An 18,262-nucleotide genomic window follows, 5' to 3' on the forward strand; every position below is an offset into this window, starting at 1 on the left:
TACTATCTTAGTCCATACGGTACAGGCCAAAACTCATGTCTAGACTCTCTAGGCCTCAGAAAAACACCGGCGCACGGTGTGGTAACCCACCTTTCGTCAGTGATCGTCGAATGATTGAAGAGGGATTTGCAAGAATCTCGGCGGGCCATACGGCATTACTCCGTAGCGACGGATTGACTCAGCTCAGGCCTAGTCTGAGTCTTTGGGAGCCTACTAAGTCGAGGGCTCCTCTTTCTGGACCACGCCATCGGAGTGGACGAGGAAGCTGCAATTCCGTGCTGTGGGACTCGACTAGGCCCAAGTTGGGTCCAAGTCCCAAGAGGATCGACTCACCGTGCACGGACGGCTATGCCGGTCCTACCATGGTGGTTCTCCACGATTCTCCGCATGGCAATGAGACTTAGTTCTAGGTCTACACCGGTCTTAGTAACTGATAAGCCACTGGCCGGTCGCCCTAAAGGGCAGCTTGTACGGTAAGATATTCGTACTTGTGTCAGGGCGTCTTACCCAGCCTCTGGGACCAGAAGTACAAGACCGGCTACCACTCGGGCTTAGATCGGGGAGGGCGTGTCTCGTCTCGTAGAGGGAGAAAGTAGTCCAGATGGCCAGGGTTTACTGCCGCCGTTGCTGAACGGGGCTCTAGTGGCCTTGGCTTTTTCAAGGCAGCTGAACAGGGCGCTGCCTAGATCTTAGTAAGATGATGAAATCGATTGAGCCGACGGAACACAGACGCTGCCACGAAGGGGGAAGACGCCCAACAGACAGGTTTGGAGGGTCTCCTCGCAGTAGAGTGAAAACGTGGATGCAGTGGCCTTCCTGTTTGAGCGATTTGGAAGCCATCATGTGATCCAGCTGGTGAATGACCCCTGCATCATGTGATTGCAAGGAGGCTCGCTCCAACGTCCATCCCAACGCATCTTCCCCTCCTCCTTCTTTCTTCCCCTCGTCCTCATCCCAGGGAGCAAGCAAGCACTTCGCCCCAGCTGTGTCACCCCCCTCGTTGTTTCATCCTCGGATCCAACGAAAACTGCCACTGCAGGCTCATCACCAAGCCTCTCCACTCCTCCCAATTGGGTCATCTAGGCTGATCGTGAGGAACGTGTCTCTGCACTGCACAACCATGACTTCCTCAGCAAATGTTTCTACACAGTCCCCTCCGCTACCAGCTGATGCGGATGCCCCGCCAACCTTTCAGGAATGGTACTCCTTCGATGCACTCTCCAACTGTTGGAGCCCACTTCCACCCACTACCTCAGTGACTTGCGATGAGAGCACAATGCCAGCCTCAGACAAAGCGAAACTGAAGATATTTGCACTTAACCTTGTAACTTGGAATGTAGATGCCTCCGCCAAGTTTCCCGATGACCGTATGGCCGGCATCATTTCCACCATACGCAATCAAACACCCCCACCTAACATACTCTTCTTCCAAGAAGTCCCTAAGGCAGCACTGTTTTACCTCCTCAACGAACCCTGGATTCGCGAGAATTGGTATTCTAACGAGGGGGACCTCAGCAACTATGGGGGTCTCGCATTCATCACCGTGATACTCTTATCCAAAGCCAGTTTCAGTACAGACAGTCAGGACCCAGACAAAGCATGCCTCGGACCAGTCTGGCGAGTTGATTATCCAAGTAAGTTTGACCGAGACGCCCTCTGCTGTGATATCTTCATGCCACAATCCGCTACCCGTGTCCGTTTGGTCAACGTGCATCTGGACTCTCTTGCTTTCCAGCCAAGTTGTCGTCCGCGGCAGCTCGCCATCGTTGCAAGTAGTCTCCGTTGTGCCGGACATGGCTTCGTCGCAGGAGACTTCAACCCTGTCCTCCCAGAGGATGACAGTCTCGTGGCCACCAACGGTCTGGTAGATGTGTGGAACGAGCTGCACCCCGACGAACCGGGCTTCACCTGGGGTCTTGATGGTCGGGAACCTTTCCCTCCAGGACGGTTGGACAAAGTGGCCGTTCTTGGCCTGAAGGGGCAAGAGATGGACATTATTCATCCCAGTGCAATCAACAGCGCGGGACAAGGTCAACTGCTACGACAATTGGATACCCCCATGCCTTGGAGTGACCATTCAGGTCTAAAGTGCTGCTTACGTCTTGCTAAAGAGCCCTTGTAAGCATATCATCAAACATTCCCTCTAGTCTCTCTTTCTCTTAGCTACTCTATGCATTCACCTCTTGAGTAAGGACACACATCTTCCCAGGCTCCCTCCCACCACCCACACACACGTGGCTCTACCATCCATTCATTACTATTCCATTAACCCCAACTGGTCCGACGCACCTGTCTATCACTGTATGCGTATAATAGGACAAGACAAGACAGGAAGGACATGGCTATCTCCCATGTCCTCCCCAATGCATATGTCTATCAATGCATCCAATTAAGCACCCCACATTTGCTATATACGGTAGTTGTGACAGCTTCATTTGTTAGATACGGATAATAAATAGGGATGCCTTGATCCATTATCCTCCCCAATGTACATCTATCAATGCATCCAATAAGCACCCCACATTTTCTATATACAGTAGTTGTGACAGCTTCATTTTTTATCTACGGATGATGGATGATGGATGCCTTGATCCCAAACCAGCCACCAGCGTCAGACGTGCATGAACGTACACGTCTATGTTATCCGTCTTCTTTGAAAAGGAACTACGTGGCTTATCTTGGTTTCCTACTCTAGAGAGCGTGAGAAGCAGTCTTTACCTAAAGAAGAAGTAGTTACTCCAGGTACTCCCTATGGATTATGGAGATGCCTACTGTATGGTTGTTCATAATGGTGCCCAATAATTACCATAGTACTTCATACCGAGGTTCCTGATAATATAAGCATGACGGGGGAAAAAAATAACTCAATGTCGGACAATTTCATAACCAATCATGTAGTCCCTAATATTGGGTATATGCACCTGGACGGTAATTATTGACCTGTCTAGTACAGTAGTAGTCGGCCCGGAAGAATGACTAGGTCCCGAAAGTGACAGCGGCGGTGGAAGAAACCATCATGGATAATTTTGCCATTATGGGATTAAATAGAATTCATCAAAAAGCTCATCCAAAGAGGTATCCAGGGGAATAAGAAAACACAGACAATTGGCCCCAAAATCGGTGGGGCTCGCAACAAAATGATCATGTCCAAAATCGTCCACACGGACGCAAGCTCAAGCATATAAAACGCCCTCCCAGTGCAGTGCTGATCATCATTGGTGTATCACAAAAGTTGGGACTTCCACATTCAACCCGATTTGTACTCTCGGTCGGTTCTTTTTTCGGACCATCCATACAGGAACGCTCTCTGCTGCCTGCCTGCCTGCCTAACCCAAGCAGGGCGCCGTCTACCTGAATTTGGCCCGGCACCGACCCATCACTTCGCCCTGACAGACAAGCTCTGCGCTGAATTCACTACCATCTAGTGTGAGGTAAATGTCAAAGTACACTCGGTAAAAAGTACCCTGAGGCGTGTCCATGCGCTCGAAATCGGTCTCCAAGTTTTTACGGGACAGATCGGAGGTGAGGGTGACGACTTCCTTGATACCTGCATTCAACGTTAGCACCCCATCAACAAGGCAGCCAGTCCGAAATGCAACTTACGTGGATCCTTAGTGTACTCGGGACAAACATCCTCATCGCACGCGTACAGAATATCCTCGTACATGAGGGTCGCTCCCGGCGCAACCTGCCGGAAAAAGCTCACCTTGACAGGCTCGCCGATTTTCACCCGCTCGCCCTTCTGCACGAAAATTTGCCTTGTGTACTTGCATCGGTCGCGGCCGTCAAGACTAGGAACACGGTATTGCTCGGGGTGATATCCTTCCTTGAAGGGTTGCAGCGTGGCCATCAGGTAATGGCGTCGTGCTACACGGTGCGTAATCACCCGCTCGGTGATTCCGGCAGTTACGGCACCTTTGACGATGGCAGCGACCGAGTCCATCGGTCGGACTACCTTGGACTGATATTGTGGAGGGACGTGGAGCTTGATCTGCTGGAAAAGATACTCCGAGGCACCGAAACCACCAACAACAAGGACGTTCTGCATTTCTGGTTAGCTTTCCAATGCAGCTGGGCGGACGGGGTGGTGGGTACAAACCTGAAGTGACCTGTTCTGCGCTTGGATCGCTATGATTTGATTGCGCACCAGCTCAAGGATCCTATTCACGACGGGCTCGAAGCATTGCAGGATCTCCTCGTTAGTGAACGTCATGTAACCCTCCTCGATGCCTGCGTCGGGGAAGTCGGCTTCAATTCCGACATCCACTGCCCATTTCTGGCCATTGTTGCGGAAGTCGGCCTTGATCCGATTCTCAAAGTCCATGATACATTTGGCATAAACCTTGCCTGCCGTGCGGGAACCATCCGGCAATTTCATCTTGCGAATCTTCGCACGGAGAATGTTGCTAAAGTTCCGGTTGAGCGCGGTGGAACCACACGAATCTCCAGAGCCCGCGGTGCATTCCGCGACGCTGAACGGTTGCTCTTCTTCGACCTCATACGCAATCAAGTCGACCGTACCACCTCCACAATCGACAATCAGGATGGCGTCCCCAATCTTGAGGTTCAGCAGACCGGTCTTTGCACAGAAAAGTGCCGCTGCCTCGGGTTCGGATACCAAGGTCAGGCGGTTGTCATTCTCGTCTCTCAGGAAGCCGGCCTGGAGGGCGGCGGCTCGTGTTGCTGCTTTCCCAGCATCGTTCCAAATGGCCGGTACGGTGATGTAGTACCGAATGTTTCGCTCTTCACGGGTAAACACTTCACCCAAAGTCTTTTGGAGTTGGGCCCGCATGGCCTGTCGCAGCTTGAAGAGGTAGTCGGCGGCGACATCGATCTCCGACTTGCCCGGAGGCAAAGGCGGCAGGTTGATGGGGTCAATGTACGTGTTTCCGGAGAGCATCAGCTGAAGCTTGAACCACTCGACTTTCTGTACCCCTTGCTTCGGGTATCCGGTGGGGGCCAAAGCATCAGCGATATCCGGGCCCCAACCCACCACCTTTTGGTACTGATCGTAGTACAGAACGGTCGGGATCTAGACGAGCCAAGCAAATAATCTGGTCAGTAAGCTGGTCATGTGCGGAAGTGAGGGGAGGGGCGCTTCTCGGCACCTTTTGTTTGGTGTGAGTGCCTGCGCCAGGCCACTCTGTGATAATGTCCTCTCTCGCCTCGTTGTTGGTCGCGAATGCAAAAGCCACACCGGAGAATGTCGTGCCAAAATCGATTCCCACAATCAACTGTGCCTTACTCCGGCCGGCGCCTTCTACTTCGACGGCGGGGTTCCGCACGCCGTACTGGGGTTGGTGAAGGCCGGGAGCCATGCCAGGACCGAGCTGCTGTTGTAACCCGTAGCCGGGGGGAGCACCCATGGGGGCCATGGAGGACTGAGGATACGGTAGGTTGGTGTTTAACGGCGGAGGGTGGTGAGGCATAGGCTGGCCTGGCGGCAGAGGGCTGGTGGGCCGGCCGGCGGTGTTGTAGGTGTAGCTCGGGGGGCGCCCCAAAGTATTCTGGTTATTCATGGGGAGGCTGGTGGTCGAGGAACTGGTACCGGAGGGAGGAGAGCTGGGCGAAGTGGCCGAGGAGGGAGCGGCGACGAGGGTGTTGGTAGAAGGAGCGTTCACAGGTTGACTGTGCTGCACAGGCGAGTGGTTCTTGTTGCGCTTCGTCCCGAAGGTGAACGATTTGAAGTTCAACCGTGAGCTCATCAGGTCGATGTGGAAGACCGGATGATGGCACGGAGGGAGGATGCAGATTGGGGGGGGGGGAAATAAGGGAAGGAGGGGAGGGAATGAGAGGAGAGGAGAGGAAAGGGAAGGAAGGAAGGAAGAGGGGGGAGGGAAAGAATGGAGGGAGAGAGTAAGCGGGTCAGATGGGTTAAGGCAGCAGAGCAAAGCAGGTAAGAACGAAGGACAAGAGAAGGGAGTGAGTGAGTGACTCTCTCCTCCCCCAAAAGGATTGGAATGGGAATGGCAGGAAAAAGTGGGCGTGGAATCGATTGAGGCGGAGTCGGAGGAAGAGGAGGAGGAGGAGCAACAACAACAACAGTTTAAACTAAACACAAACAGACGGGAAAGTTAACTGAACTTTGTCACCAAATTGATTGCGGGGGAGATGCGATGCGATGAGAATGTCAAGGATCGGGTAGATTCAGCCTCGAAAGGGGGGATGGAAAGGGTAAAGGTAAGAAAAAGAGAAAGCGAAAAAGAACCAACTAACTACTAAACGCCCAGCTAATTAACTAGTTAAATCATTGCTTATGAAGAGTGAGATTTGGGATTGATTTGATGGCAGGGAATCCGTGCTCTGGAATGATTAAATTGAGAGGGTCGCGATAACGCCCGACTGGATCATGTCTGTTCTGTCAACCCTGGATTCCCCTTCCCCAAATTCTCCGACTACTCCTAATGACGGTAACTAACTCTCAGGGTTCTGTCTTGACGGGTCTGGATGCCATCAAGAAGAAAAAGAAAACAATCCAAGTAATATAGTTTTATCTCGACCAGACACAGTTGGTAAATTCATGGTTGAACATGATTCTTTCTCAACCTGATTCTATTATGGATGTATGATACCATACGGTACGGTATGGTCTGATACTGAAAGGAACCCCCAGTTTGGCCTCGGCGTAAGGATTCCCTTTCCGAGAGATTGAATTGATTTCATCCCGATTCTCATCTTCCCAGCCTCCTCGTCTATAACCCTAAGTACTTTTGTTTAACTCGAGATTGACACCCGATGATCCCTTAAAATCGAGTGTTGGCAGTTGAGCCGATCCGTCTTCTTGTTGTGGGTGGATCTGCATCTGCCCGGACTGTGTCCTGTCCTTTGTTTGGCCGTCCACTCCACTCATCCTCTGACTTACTAGTACATATTTACTTAGCCTCCCATGGACGGAGTGGACACACTCCAAGGAATGGCCCCAAGGAACCGGCGGGTTCAGCCACGCCCGCTAAGCCTTCGCCAGCCTTGTCTGTCTCTGTCTCTCTGTCTGTCAACTGTCTTATTCCCTCTTCTTTGTTTCGTTGTCTGCGGCTGAAAATCTGTGTCCCGTATCACCGATCTGGTTTTATTTCCGTATGGTATCTTTCATGACACAACACCAGACCAACATCCCACATCTTTTGTTCCCCTGTTGACTGGCTGCTTGCTGCTTGCTTACTCCCGACCGACACCCGGCCTGTTTTGATGGTCGCCATCATCGTCACCTGCCATCATCTACAAGACTTCAATAAAATCAGTCGTATATAACATCCTTTATACATTTTGTTTCCGTGCTACCCAATGCGACGGCCGATACAATGGCTGCAACATACTGTCCGGGTCCTGGATATATCCACACATGGGTCGCTCGTGCGGCGCCTCGCGCTTCTCGATCGCAAAGCCCATTCGCTCCACGAGGCAAAACACTTCTGCCTCCGTCAGCTCCACATTCCCGGGCTCCCCAATCCCCTGGTCACCCTGGCCCTCGTCACTGCCTCCGTGCTGACTGCGGTTGCTGCCGTCCTCGAAATGCCACAATAACGGTCCCACGTTGATCCAGAGGCCGTTGGGCTTGAGGCAGTGTCGGATCGCCTCGATATACCGGATGAGATTCGGCGCCGTGTCGATGAAGAACACTGTCGCCACGGCATCAAACACCTCTTTATTGCTGGGGTTGGTGTACAACACAGTAAAGTCGGCCGCCGACATGCTCATACGCCCAAAGGGCGCCGAATTCGCCTGGGCTTCCACCATAGCCGTACCCGGATGCTGATCCGGGATCTTGACCTCCTGCAGTTGCTGCTCCCGGGACAGAAGGTTCGAGAAATGCAGCGCAAATGGATGCAGTGCGTGTTTCTGAGGGCCGAGCGTGTGGTTCAGGATCCAGCTGCTTGCCAGCAACTGGTGATAGGAGATCTCGTTTCCTTCCGCAGCGAAGCCTTGCCGGCAGATCTCAAATACCAGTCTTCCCAGGCCGGCGCCAGGAACCAACACCCTGACTTCGTCCTCGTCTTCGGAGCCAATCCGTGCGCCGAACTCGTTCTGCAAGTCGGACAGCACAGGGCCGTAGCAAACGTCTCGCTCTGCCTGGCCTTCTTGACTCCAGTCCCGGTAGAACTGTCTCAGGGTGGAGTGCGCCTTGTTGACATCGGACTGGGTGGCCGTCCCGTGCCAATTCTGACGCGGGTCGTTGGGGTCAGGGTTCGCAGAGAGCCCGAACGACGAGAGACCGGTGGTCAGAATGGCATCTGCGATGTCGGCGTTCACGTCGATGGCGTCATCCACGCGGTTGAAGTTGTCGAGGATGGAGAATGGCGGCTCAGACAACATCTGCCAGTGGGCAGATGGTAGGGCATAAAAGGCCTGACGACGACGGTGAGTGGTATTCATGTGCGCCGTTCTCCGATATTGCCTGAGGGTGTTAGCAACGTAGACATGCCCGCGGGCTACCACCGATTATGTTTAACAACACAACCGGTCACATCGTAAATGACTCACCTAAAAGAATCAAAAGCAGCAAAGAGCACACGGCGCTCGGCATTATCAGCCAAGGGGTCGAAATCGCCCGACCAGCTGCGAATTTCATCTGGCTCGTGCTCGTCCATGGTGCAGTGACTAGCAATTGAATAATCAGCAATGCAATCCCAATACTAGACAATTCCGTAGCCAAGTAAGAATAGATCTACCTACCTACGTTCAAACCCCTACTGTAGCCAAAGAAAGAAACAACAGTGGTAACCCAAAAACCGTCGCAAAGAATGTAGCGGGGGACCCGCACAAGAAACTCACTGACTTTTGGCGGGGAAGATGCGGACCTCAAAGCGGTGATGCAAACTAAACCACCAAACTTCAACCAGCTGGGTAGCTAGCTAACTACCAAGCAAACGTCTATCTTGAACTACAAACACACAAAATAAGCCACACAACATACACCACAAAACAATACCATCTCATCTCAAGAAATCAATAAAGAAAGGAGGTTGAAAAAGAAGAAAGATGACAACAGAAATCAAAGAACTCTCCCTCCCCCTCCCTTACACCCCCCACACGACCGCCCACATCCACCTCACACGACACCAAACCTGCAGCACGGTATTCCTGACCTCGTCGACGCCGGGCGATGCAGCGGGGAGTATCAAGCCGATGGGGAGTTTTGTGTATGCGATGCCAGACGTGAGTATAAAATCCTTTTCCTCTCCCCCGCCTTACTACCAATTTGCTTCTCGCAATTATGAATATACAATACCTACAATATATGCCCATGAACATCATTATAGTATACTATAAATAATACTAGTATAGTATCAGTGATGGTATAAAACGATCTAACGACGACTGCAGAGAATGAATCCCAAAAACGTGCTATCAACAACCATCTACTCCTCCCCGGGAAGTGTAGAATACACAGCCCGGGTTGCAAAGATTCTCGCAAGGAGGATGAAAACGCCTGTTTATGTGGGCGGGAGTATTGAGCCTGCGACGATGGGGGTGATGGCTGAGGAGGAGATTGAGGGGGTGAAGAGGATTGTGGAGGTTGTTGTTAGGGGGTGGGAGGGGATGAAGATATGACTTTGTCATGTTTTGTGGTTATTTTGTTAGGCTGGAGTGTTCTTATGGTGGTGGTAACTGTAGGTAGTAGTATTGGAAGGAAATGGGGGGATGGATGGAGGATTGATGATGGATGGCATTGGGGGAGTTGGGTGTTTCTCTATTATTTCTGTCTGTCTGTCTGTTAGTTTCTTGTCCTAGTTCTAGTTCTGAGTGTTCATTTGATTATCAATCTATTCACAATACTATACTCATGTAAATAGCATAGAGTACTATAGTCCTCCTACTAATAAGTGAAGATAATACCTAATACTACTCATGTGATATTCCCATCGGACATTCCGACACACACCTCGGATATACCCAACTAACCACATAGCACTTCAAATTAATACGAAGAGAGAAGCAATTACCAACGTCCAGTCACTGCAGCGGACCTACCACCTCCGCCCCATCCACCCCCAATTCCAATTCCAATTCCAATTCCCTCAAGCCCGCCCAAATCATCTCCTCCGTACGAAGTACGTAGTCTACCGGCCCAACTATCGGAACCACCTCCGCTCATTTCGGGGCTACCTACCCGCTAACCACTACTTACCTAGTAGACTTACTCATCGTGGAGCTGTCCCGGTTGATTAGAGGCTTAGCTTGGGCGTTATTACTAGTAAAAATTGATCACTGAGCTAGATAGTAACTGACTAGATAACTAGTCAGCAGGTGAAAGGATCAGTCGAGTCAAATTTGTCCGTGTAGGTGTTGTCCTCGCTAAGTGACTGACTAGCTAGTTAGCTAGCTTGCTTACTTAGTTGACTGTTGAGAAGTATCGTCATAGCCGAGGCGAAGCACGACACTACTTATCTACTATCCACTATACTATACTATAGAATAGGTAAGTAGTAAGGAGGAGGAGGGAATATGTAGACAGGTTGGATGCTAGCATGATCATGCGTTGCTTGATTTATTTCATTGTACGGAGTAGACTAGTATAGATCAAGGAGTGGGCTGGGTGCATAGTGATACTTCTTTCATATTCATTATATCTTTGCTAAGTAGTAATACCCTAGCGACTAAGTAAGCAACCTGCATTAACAAAATGCCGCACATCCGACGGACAACTGGATATCACTGCATCAATTAGTCCAATTCAACATACATACAAATCAATTATCATCATCCTAGTGTAATATAATGGAAGCACTGACCCCGGAGAAAGACTATCCCAGGAATACTACTAACTACAAAGCCCTCGCAGACTAGCCTAGCGCATGTCCGACATCGATAATACTAGCAGGTAGTAGGGCACGAGCATCGCTTAGATAGTATTACTACTTGCAATAGCCGACGACTACACAAGTATACTTAGTATAACTATCAATCAGTTGGTCTAGATAAGAACTATCTTCTCATCGAACCAATACTGCATGACTACATCAATGTTAAGTGATTTCGTGTCCTTCCCTTGGAGTACTACGTAGGCAGAGTAGTAGGTAATCATCGCTCAATCCCTCGTAAGCATTGACCCGCGCGCGATCTCGGAATCTTTGATCCTCGATGGATTGAGCACTACTCACTACTAGTATCTACTTCCAGTGTGTTAATGTTCATCTCGCGAGATCTTTACAATCTGCACCAGAACATCGCATTCGCATCTTGCTATTGTTCGTAGTAGATACTATATCACATATTAAATCATACACATACACATATTTACAATCACAGTACTGCCTAACCAGCATCGCCTACCTAAGTAGTACTAGTAGTACTCATCGACAGATCGATCGATCCCAAAAGGATATGACCTCACTCATCCATCCCAAGTGGAATCGAATTACGACGACAGGGAGAAAATAAATCAAATCAGCCAACATCACTGGCCCATGCAACAACAAACAACAAGAGGTCAATGCATCGCATCCCCCACGTGGACTGGTCGTGATGCCCCCCCCCCTTGCTCACGGGCAATTGTCAATCATTGGGCATTGAGCCGACCGAGGTGGTGCCGAGGGCCGGTGGACGAGCAGTATACAGAGATGGGTGCGGGAAGCAAAGAGGGGGGAGGGGGACGACGAAAAAGGATGAAACAGGAGGCAGTAAAGTGGCAAGAGGGTGTATGGGGGTGTGAGAGAGACCCTTGTTGCTGTTGCTGTTACTGTGGGTTAGAAGGTTAGTCCCGGTGACCGGAACTCACCGAATTTGGCGTTTGCGATGGGACGGACGGACGGGCTTGTATGGACGGATAGGTTTCCTGGGCTGACACCTCGGGAAGGTTACTTTCTTACTTTTCTTACTTGGGTAGCTAGATACTAGATAGTAGTAGTTGTTTATGTAGCCGAGAGAGGAAATGAGAATTAGGGAGATAGATAGAAAGGGAGGGGAGATTAGTATACCTGTGGTAGTAGTAGATACCTATCTATTCCCTCATGACACCGCCCCTTCAGCATTAGTAGCATTGAGAATACGAAATGATTATCTAGTAGAAGCGATGCAGGGTCGGTCTGGCCAGACAGCTAGCTAACTAATACTAAGCTAGCCAAGACTCTTGCCGTGGGATGTAACAGGGAAGGGAAACTGACTAGTAAATCAGCGCGTGCGCAAAAGAGGAATTGGCAAGAGATGATACCACCATCTATCCATCTAACTATCTAAGAAAGACGGTTACAGGATGGGGTGCAGCGGCAGACTGTCACGGGATGGACCGTCCACATGGGGATGGATAATGGAGGGAGGGGAGAGGGGGGCACCGGACCCTGGGAATTGATTGATTGTGCGCTGCTACTAGCAGAGCAAGAGAAATTACCATTCACCCAATAATCATCATCCGGTCAGTTACCCGGTGGTTGTCTCCAAACCGGACCACATTAGCATTAGTCTAGTGTACTGTACGTATCTAGCCATACTCCAAAGGGATCCTTTCCCGTCCGGCTGTCGGAATCTGCGTCCATTTCTATGCGTTTGACTGGCTGCTAACTTTAGCTCACCGGAAAGTGCGACTGGCTGACATGACAGCCCCCATCCCCCTCGGAGTCTCGGAGACGGATTGGGAAGAGAGATCACGACTATCGTAACCATCTCTCTCCACCTTGTTCTTAATCATCTTGTTATAGGTCATAGAGAATCCCTATTAATTCCTGCTGTATACTGTGTGATCGATCCCATTGGCGTTGGGTATCTACTTACCCCTCAGGTGGCTTGTCTTATCATGGGTGAATAATGGTGATGGTGGTGTTGATTTAATTTCCGGTCATCTCTAGGACCGTCAAGACGGGCTCTAAAGGTCTAACCGTATCGTCGCATCGTTAGAGATCTCGGTTAGAATATCCGGCCCGGCTACGTTACATGCCGCCACCACCACCACCTCTCCGGCCTTACCAGACTTGCAGTCGCTAGTCATCCTTAGTCACGACCTCTTAATCTCCTTTTCATTCCCCGTGCTTGATGGTCGAGATGATGATAATTTCGGTGGATATTGTTGAATTCCACTTCGTAAATATGGCATAATGACTGTGGTATTCAGCAATCGACATCGGAGCCTAGGCTCACCATCAGGCATCTGAGCACACCTGGCTGATACTGGTGCGGGGACCCAAGCCAGCATCATCTCGACACGAGCCTAGATGCCCAGCTAGAGCTGTCCAGGTTCCTGAGCCGAGCTTCCAGCCAACGGGCCGTCATGCAACCAACCCGCAGGCCTCAAAAACGAATCCTTCCGCGACAATAGACCTCGCGACGTCTTACTCCGTACTATGCTTTGCTAATCCCATTAGTATGACCGGGCTGTGCGCCTGGCCCTCCACAAAGGGATAGGCCTGAGCGATGAAATGTTCGAGTCGATAGGCCCAGAAGCAGATCGAAATATCAGAAACAATAATCAGAGTAATACTTTCTAACAAATCACGAAAATGAAGCATGAGGGGCTGAAAAAGAGAAGCAAGGCTTCTAGCCCACGGCACAAGACAGGGGGGAATGCGTAACCTGCACCGACGAGGAATGCGGATGTTGTCCGTCTGTGCGACCTCTCCCACTAGATTGGCTGGGGATATCATTTCCGCAGCAGACAGGGCAACATTTTGTGTGTGTGCGTGCGTGCGTGTGTGTCCAGTAGAAAGAAATAGCAGCCTGCAGCTGGATCCATGATGCGGCTAGAGCTCGTGCCCACCCCGCCCAACTTCTCTGGTCCTGCGCAGGCACACGACGGTCATAGTCGGCGCTCGGTCGACGGTCATCGCGACTCGGAGCTAGTCCTCGTGCTTCCTTGAAAATATGTAGGTACCAGGAAGATGCGTCAGTTACTGGGCTCTCCGGAATCCGCGAGCCGAAAGGGAAAAGTAGTAGAATGGTGCCTAACCAAATATCATCCTCGTCAGCTAGCCACTCGGAACAGGATGCCTACAGTACGATCGATGGCTGGATTCAGACATCTCCGAGGGAGCGTCTGCCTGATTATCAGTGCGACAAGCAATGGACCCTGTTTCCACTATTTTCCCTTCCGTTTAATTGTTGGATCGACATGACCGTCAGGAGCCCGAGCCTTGATGGATGCCGCGCACACAGACACAGACACACCACTAGATACTGGGATAGGGATGCCAAGTTCGACTACTTGATGATAGTCTCTCGCCCGAGTCGACGGTTGAATGGCAACTGCTGAGGAGAAGGAACATACGCCCCCTCATTGGCCCAGAGATCTGACGGCTAAAGCTAGTCCACGGGCCAGGCTGACGGCGGTGGATGGCAAGTGATACGGTGACCACACAAGCCTCAAAAAGCCTCTCGAAGACAAATGAATTGCGTAGGAGAAGGCGCCAAGCGAAAATTCTGAAGAGCTAAAGAGGATAAGATTAACCCGCCAACAGTGAGGAAAAGGGAAAGAGGGGAATTCGGAGAGAGAAAAAAAAGAAACGAAAAAATCTCCCATCAGATCCCGCATACTAAACTACATTCAGCAGGAGCAAGAATATGGCAAAGGCCGAGGAATGGCAATCATAACCAAATTCTAGGCGAACCGATCTCTCTCTCTCTCGCTCGCTCTCTTTATCCGTAGAGGAAAATAGATCAGAAATAGAAAAATAAAATATTAAATAAAAGTAAAAATAAAACACAAAAACGATGGGCCGGGGATTTTTCGCTCTGGCCACCGCCCGGGCGGTTTTTTCCGTGTTTCGTCCGAAGCTGGCGTCACTTGTAAGACTCCAACTCCGCCACGGTGATCCAAAGTCATCGTCAGCCAGCAGCAGCAAAAAGCAGCTCACCGGCTCAATTGACAGAGACAGAGAAGGATGCCCAGAGACAGAAAGAGGCATTAATATTATTATTCCCCATCGCGTAATATGCAGGATTTGCGGTGGAACTTGACCACGGTTGCTGCCTCGTGCGTCCATGTGGCTCGGCCAATAGGCTCTGTCCGGAGGCGGGATTCCGAGTCGATCGTCAGAACGATGCTGAACTGCTCGTCTGGTACGGATGGTTGAAGTAGACAGTAGACCAGTAACCAATAATATTAATGATGCTGCTGCTGATGAATGAATGAATGATGAATGAATGTCTTGTCTCCCCTTGCACATTCTTCTACTCTCGGAGACATGTACGTATGCTCTGTAGAGTTATGTAGCACCCTGTTCATCCGAGTCAATCCGCGGGAGTCACTGACTAGTACCCTGTAGTACTACTAAGTAGGGTCCGGCAATCGTGGCGCGCGCAGGTTACTGTCCGACAGCCAACCATTCTGCTGGAGACTATCGAACTGTACGGCCCGAGGGCAAATGCGCCTCCGACGACGTTTCAGGAAACACATCCCCAAATTCACGCACATCCCTCCCACGTACTCAGGGGGAGAAACCAGCAACACACGGACTCCATCAGCATCGGTGAGGAGAATTAAGAATAGTAAAAACGATCCGCTTCAACATCCAATCAAACCGTTGAGGAGCCCCATCGACCAGGTGGTAAAGGCGGCTTTGACTTTCCATGTCTCCGTCATCACTGTGTCCTCCTGGGACACGCCAACCAACCCAAAGTAGCAAGCTGATGGGTAGATGCGAAGAGGGGAGGGGGGAAGAAGGAAGTGGAAAGCCACTCGGCTTTGACGACTCCCAGGGCTCCATCCATGGATGGAGAATGGGGAGGGGGGAAGGAGAGGACAGGCTTACTGTAGACAGCCTAGCTAACAGTTGGACTGCCAGGAGTTGCCGTGATGATCATCAGCGAACCACGGCGGTTCCAGGCTGAACTGGAAGACGAGAGAGACGTACCAATCCAAGCCCGGCCAAGGCCAAATGCCAGTCCTGCCCAGAACAACCTGATCCATGTCAATTCCGCCTCATGGATTACAAACTAGAAAAAGACTAGTCAAGAGCCAAGGAACCTCCTCAGCTGCAGGTCAGAATTTAAGCACGGAGTTGCTCTCCGTACCGACGAATGTCAGAAGTCAGAACCATAGTTAAAATCCCCTTCCAACTACTCTCAACCGTTCTTCCGTCCCAGCCTCTGGGAAGCTCAGCCGTTCCGCCCTTTTCCTGAGTGGGACCTCGTGGCCCATGGATTCACCAAGAATTTTTTTTCATTAATTCCTGGGCAAACCGTAGATAAAGAAGAAATAAAGAAATAATAGAAATACAAAATGGTAGATTGAAACCAAATTAAGACGAGCAGACAGGTAAAAAAAAAACAATTGTGACGGACACGTTGTGGATAGCCGGTACCCAGGAAGACACTGCCACTGTCGATCTCGGGATACTCTCAACTAGCCAGAGGTCTGATCCTCTACTAAGAACAACCAGCTCAACAGTCAACAGCCTGTGGGCGGGTAAGCGCAACGAAAAAAACGAAAGAAAAAAAAAAGAGGCCCCCAAGCGATGGACAATGGGGGGAAGGGAAAGAAAACGGCGAGCCCAACACGGGAGCTTGTTACCGGAAGGCTGTGGTGCAGCAAAGAGACACACACGCGATGACGGGCCGTTGTAGCGCTGGTTGTTAGTACTAAGTAGTTAGTAGCTATCTAGTAGTAGGTGCTAACTCGGTAATCCATAATAATAGTAATTCCATGAGGCGCAGGAAGCAATTTAGAAGTCGCAACGATCAAACAAAGAACCCACACACCGGGCTATTCCGTAGGGCCAGTGGTTTTTAATATATGAGAAACATTCGCATCGAGAGACAATAATAATTTTAGCAGATGGACCGTCGGAACTGGTCCCAGCATCGTCATCGTCATCCCGCTCGTGTTGCCCCTCCGAATTGACCCAATGTGGGAATCAGGTTGAAATTCATCTGGCCATCAGGAAAAAGCAAATATTTCATCAATCAGCATTGAACAAGCAATGAGGGGTCGGAAGCAGACATAGAAAAGACCGTAGAAGTGCAAAGAATGACAAGAAGGACGACAAATAATATAGTATATTAATAAAATAGAAATAAACCCAGACAAAAAGAGTAGAAAGTAAAAAAGTAGAATAAAATAAAAATAATTAAAAATTAAAAAGCCCACGCAGGAAAACCAACCCGCCAGTCAATCAACGGGAACCGCGGCCAAGAAGGAGAAAAATAAAAAAATTAAAAAATAAAAATAAAAGAAGGCTGTCGGCAACAGATTCCTAAGGATAGACTTCTGCAGTAAGCTCATTTGCTAATCTCCGCACCCCCCTTCGATCCGATTTGCGTAGGCACCTGGTCTCGTTTCAGCCATGGCTTTTGGAATTATTGAATATTTTTGTCAACCGCCGAGCTGCTTAGCACTAAACTCTGTAACCGGGGTCAGCCGAGAGACTTTCGGAGCCGATTCCTGGGCATGGATAGGACCCTGGCGCAGGAGCTCTGGCACGCCATCCGAGGCCTGGTCGCATGCAAAAAGTGGGCAGCGGCGCTTGAGTCGAGCTTGTTCCCTTTTCCCCCCCTGGTATTGTAAGTAAGTAGTGTTTCCCCCCTCCCCTCTCTTCTGCTGGTTCTGCCACCAACGGAATGGACGGAAATTGTCTGGGATGGTGAGAATGTTTGTAGCAATCAGATACTCTTGAAGAAGTAAGGTTCATGAGAAGACAGCCAGTCTGCTCCAGTAGTGTTGTAGGGGTCTATGTTTCATAGACCAGATCTAAGTAGGTTACTAGTAGTTAGTCGTAGAAGAGGGCAAGTGTGATGATGCTCGGAAACGGGAAGCTGAACTAAACTGAAAACAATCGGATCGAATGAAATAAAACAGTAGTAATAATATTAAAAATTATTATCCCAATTTAAAAAATAATAAAATAAAATTTTAAGGAAAATCCCAGAGGCTCCGAGGCTGCGATGAAGAAGGATGAATGACTGACGACGTCTGCTCGTTCTTCTTTAGTAGTTCATCCAAAGTATGACCGAGACTGACTGACGACTGGCTTATCATCCCTTCCATGACTGTCGTTGGCCGTCATTCTCATTCTCATTCTCTTCCTCTGACACTATATTCAACCTTCGTGGTCCCCGGGCTGTCATTCCCTTCTCCCTCTTTCCTTACTACTACAACAATAACAACAACCACTACTACTACTACTACTACTACTACTACTACTACTACTACTACTACAACTACTACTTACTATTCCTCCTTGCTATCCCTCTTCTCTCCTTTGTCCCAAAGAAAACAACAACTTGCCCGCGTATTCATCGATTTTTGACTTTACCTTGTCTGCCAACTTCCCAACCCTCCAACTCAGCTTCCGCCTAAAGTACTATCATCTATCATCATACATTCGCCTAACGCTGTGCC

The 18,262-nt window shown here is 49.9% G+C and overlaps 5 protein-coding genes across 5 annotated transcripts; 3 read left to right on the forward strand and 2 right to left on the reverse strand.

Annotated features, from left to right (window-relative positions):
• The first annotated feature begins 962 nt into the window (after positions 1-962).
• BO79DRAFT_209817 (endonuclease/exonuclease/phosphatase family protein) lies at positions 963-2,264 on the forward strand. Its single transcript, XM_025682678.1, has one exon. It carries the CDS (start codon positions 1,121-1,123, stop codon positions 2,120-2,122), a length of 1,002 nt encoding a protein of 333 aa, XP_025538259.1. The 5' UTR covers positions 963-1,120; the 3' UTR covers positions 2,123-2,264.
• Positions 2,265-3,003: 739 nt separating this feature from the next.
• BO79DRAFT_175780 (Hsp70 family protein) lies at positions 3,004-6,172 on the reverse strand. The gene is made up of 4 exons (XM_025679817.1): positions 5,109-6,172; positions 4,100-5,032; positions 3,604-4,042; positions 3,004-3,547 (listed from the first exon to the last, which is right to left on the reverse strand). The coding sequence occupies exons 1-4, from the start codon at positions 5,703-5,705 to the stop codon at positions 3,348-3,350; spliced, it is 2,169 nt and encodes a 722-aa protein (XP_025538260.1). The 5' UTR covers positions 5,706-6,172; the 3' UTR covers positions 3,004-3,347.
• A 1,043-nt stretch (positions 6,173-7,215) lies between these two features.
• Positions 7,216-8,737, reverse strand: BO79DRAFT_246322 (methyltransferase family; the record flags this gene model as incomplete). The annotated part of the gene is made up of 4 exons (XM_025685552.1): positions 8,671-8,737; positions 8,479-8,595; positions 7,314-8,392; positions 7,216-7,223 (listed from the first exon to the last, which is right to left on the reverse strand). Exons 2-4 carry the CDS (start codon positions 8,583-8,585, stop codon positions 7,216-7,218), a joined length of 1,194 nt encoding a protein of 397 aa, XP_025538261.1. The 5' UTR covers positions 8,586-8,595; positions 8,671-8,737.
• A 112-nt stretch (positions 8,738-8,849) lies between these two features.
• Positions 8,850-9,549, forward strand: BO79DRAFT_197524 (proteasome assembly chaperone 4 family protein; the record flags this gene model as incomplete). Its single annotated transcript, XM_025681275.1, has 2 exons — positions 8,850-9,153; positions 9,322-9,549. The coding sequence occupies exons 1-2, from the start codon at positions 8,977-8,979 to the stop codon at positions 9,547-9,549; spliced, it is 405 nt and encodes a 134-aa protein (XP_025538262.1). The 5' UTR covers positions 8,850-8,976.
• A 5,085-nt stretch (positions 9,550-14,634) lies between these two features.
• On the forward strand, positions 14,635-16,844 carry BO79DRAFT_238628 (uncharacterized protein; the record flags this gene model as incomplete). The annotated part of the gene is made up of 7 exons (XM_025684830.1): positions 14,635-14,731; positions 14,862-14,997; positions 15,311-15,470; positions 15,569-15,675; positions 15,771-15,832; positions 16,220-16,330; positions 16,663-16,844. The coding sequence occupies 7 exons, from the start codon at positions 14,635-14,637 to the stop codon at positions 16,785-16,787; spliced, it is 798 nt and encodes a 265-aa protein (XP_025538263.1). The 3' UTR covers positions 16,788-16,844.
• Positions 16,845-18,262: the final 1,418 nt, after the last annotated feature.

The sequence above is a fragment of the Aspergillus costaricaensis genome (assembly GCF_003184835.1).
Source record: "Aspergillus costaricaensis CBS 115574 unplaced genomic scaffold BO79scaffold_21, whole genome shotgun sequence".
Classification (NCBI taxonomy): domain Eukaryota; kingdom Fungi; phylum Ascomycota; class Eurotiomycetes; order Eurotiales; family Aspergillaceae; genus Aspergillus; species Aspergillus costaricensis.

Bases quoted from the DNA above. Each gene is read 5' to 3' on its own strand.
- BO79DRAFT_209817 (XM_025682678.1), top strand. From the start codon at position 1,121: ATGACTTCCTCAGCAAATGTTTCTACACAGTCCCCTCCGCTACCAGCT.
- BO79DRAFT_175780 (XM_025679817.1), bottom strand. From the start codon at position 5,705: ATGAGCTCACGGTTGAACTTCAAATCGTTCACCTTCGGGACGAAGCGC. The intron at 5,033-5,108 runs GTGCCGAGAAGC...TGGCTCGTCTAG, and splicing joins GCACTCACACCAAACAAAAG to ATCCCGACCGTTCTGTACTA. The intron at 3,548-3,603 runs GTAAGTTGCATT...CGTTGAATGCAG, and splicing joins CGAGTACACTAAGGATCCAC to GTATCAAGGAAGTCGTCACC.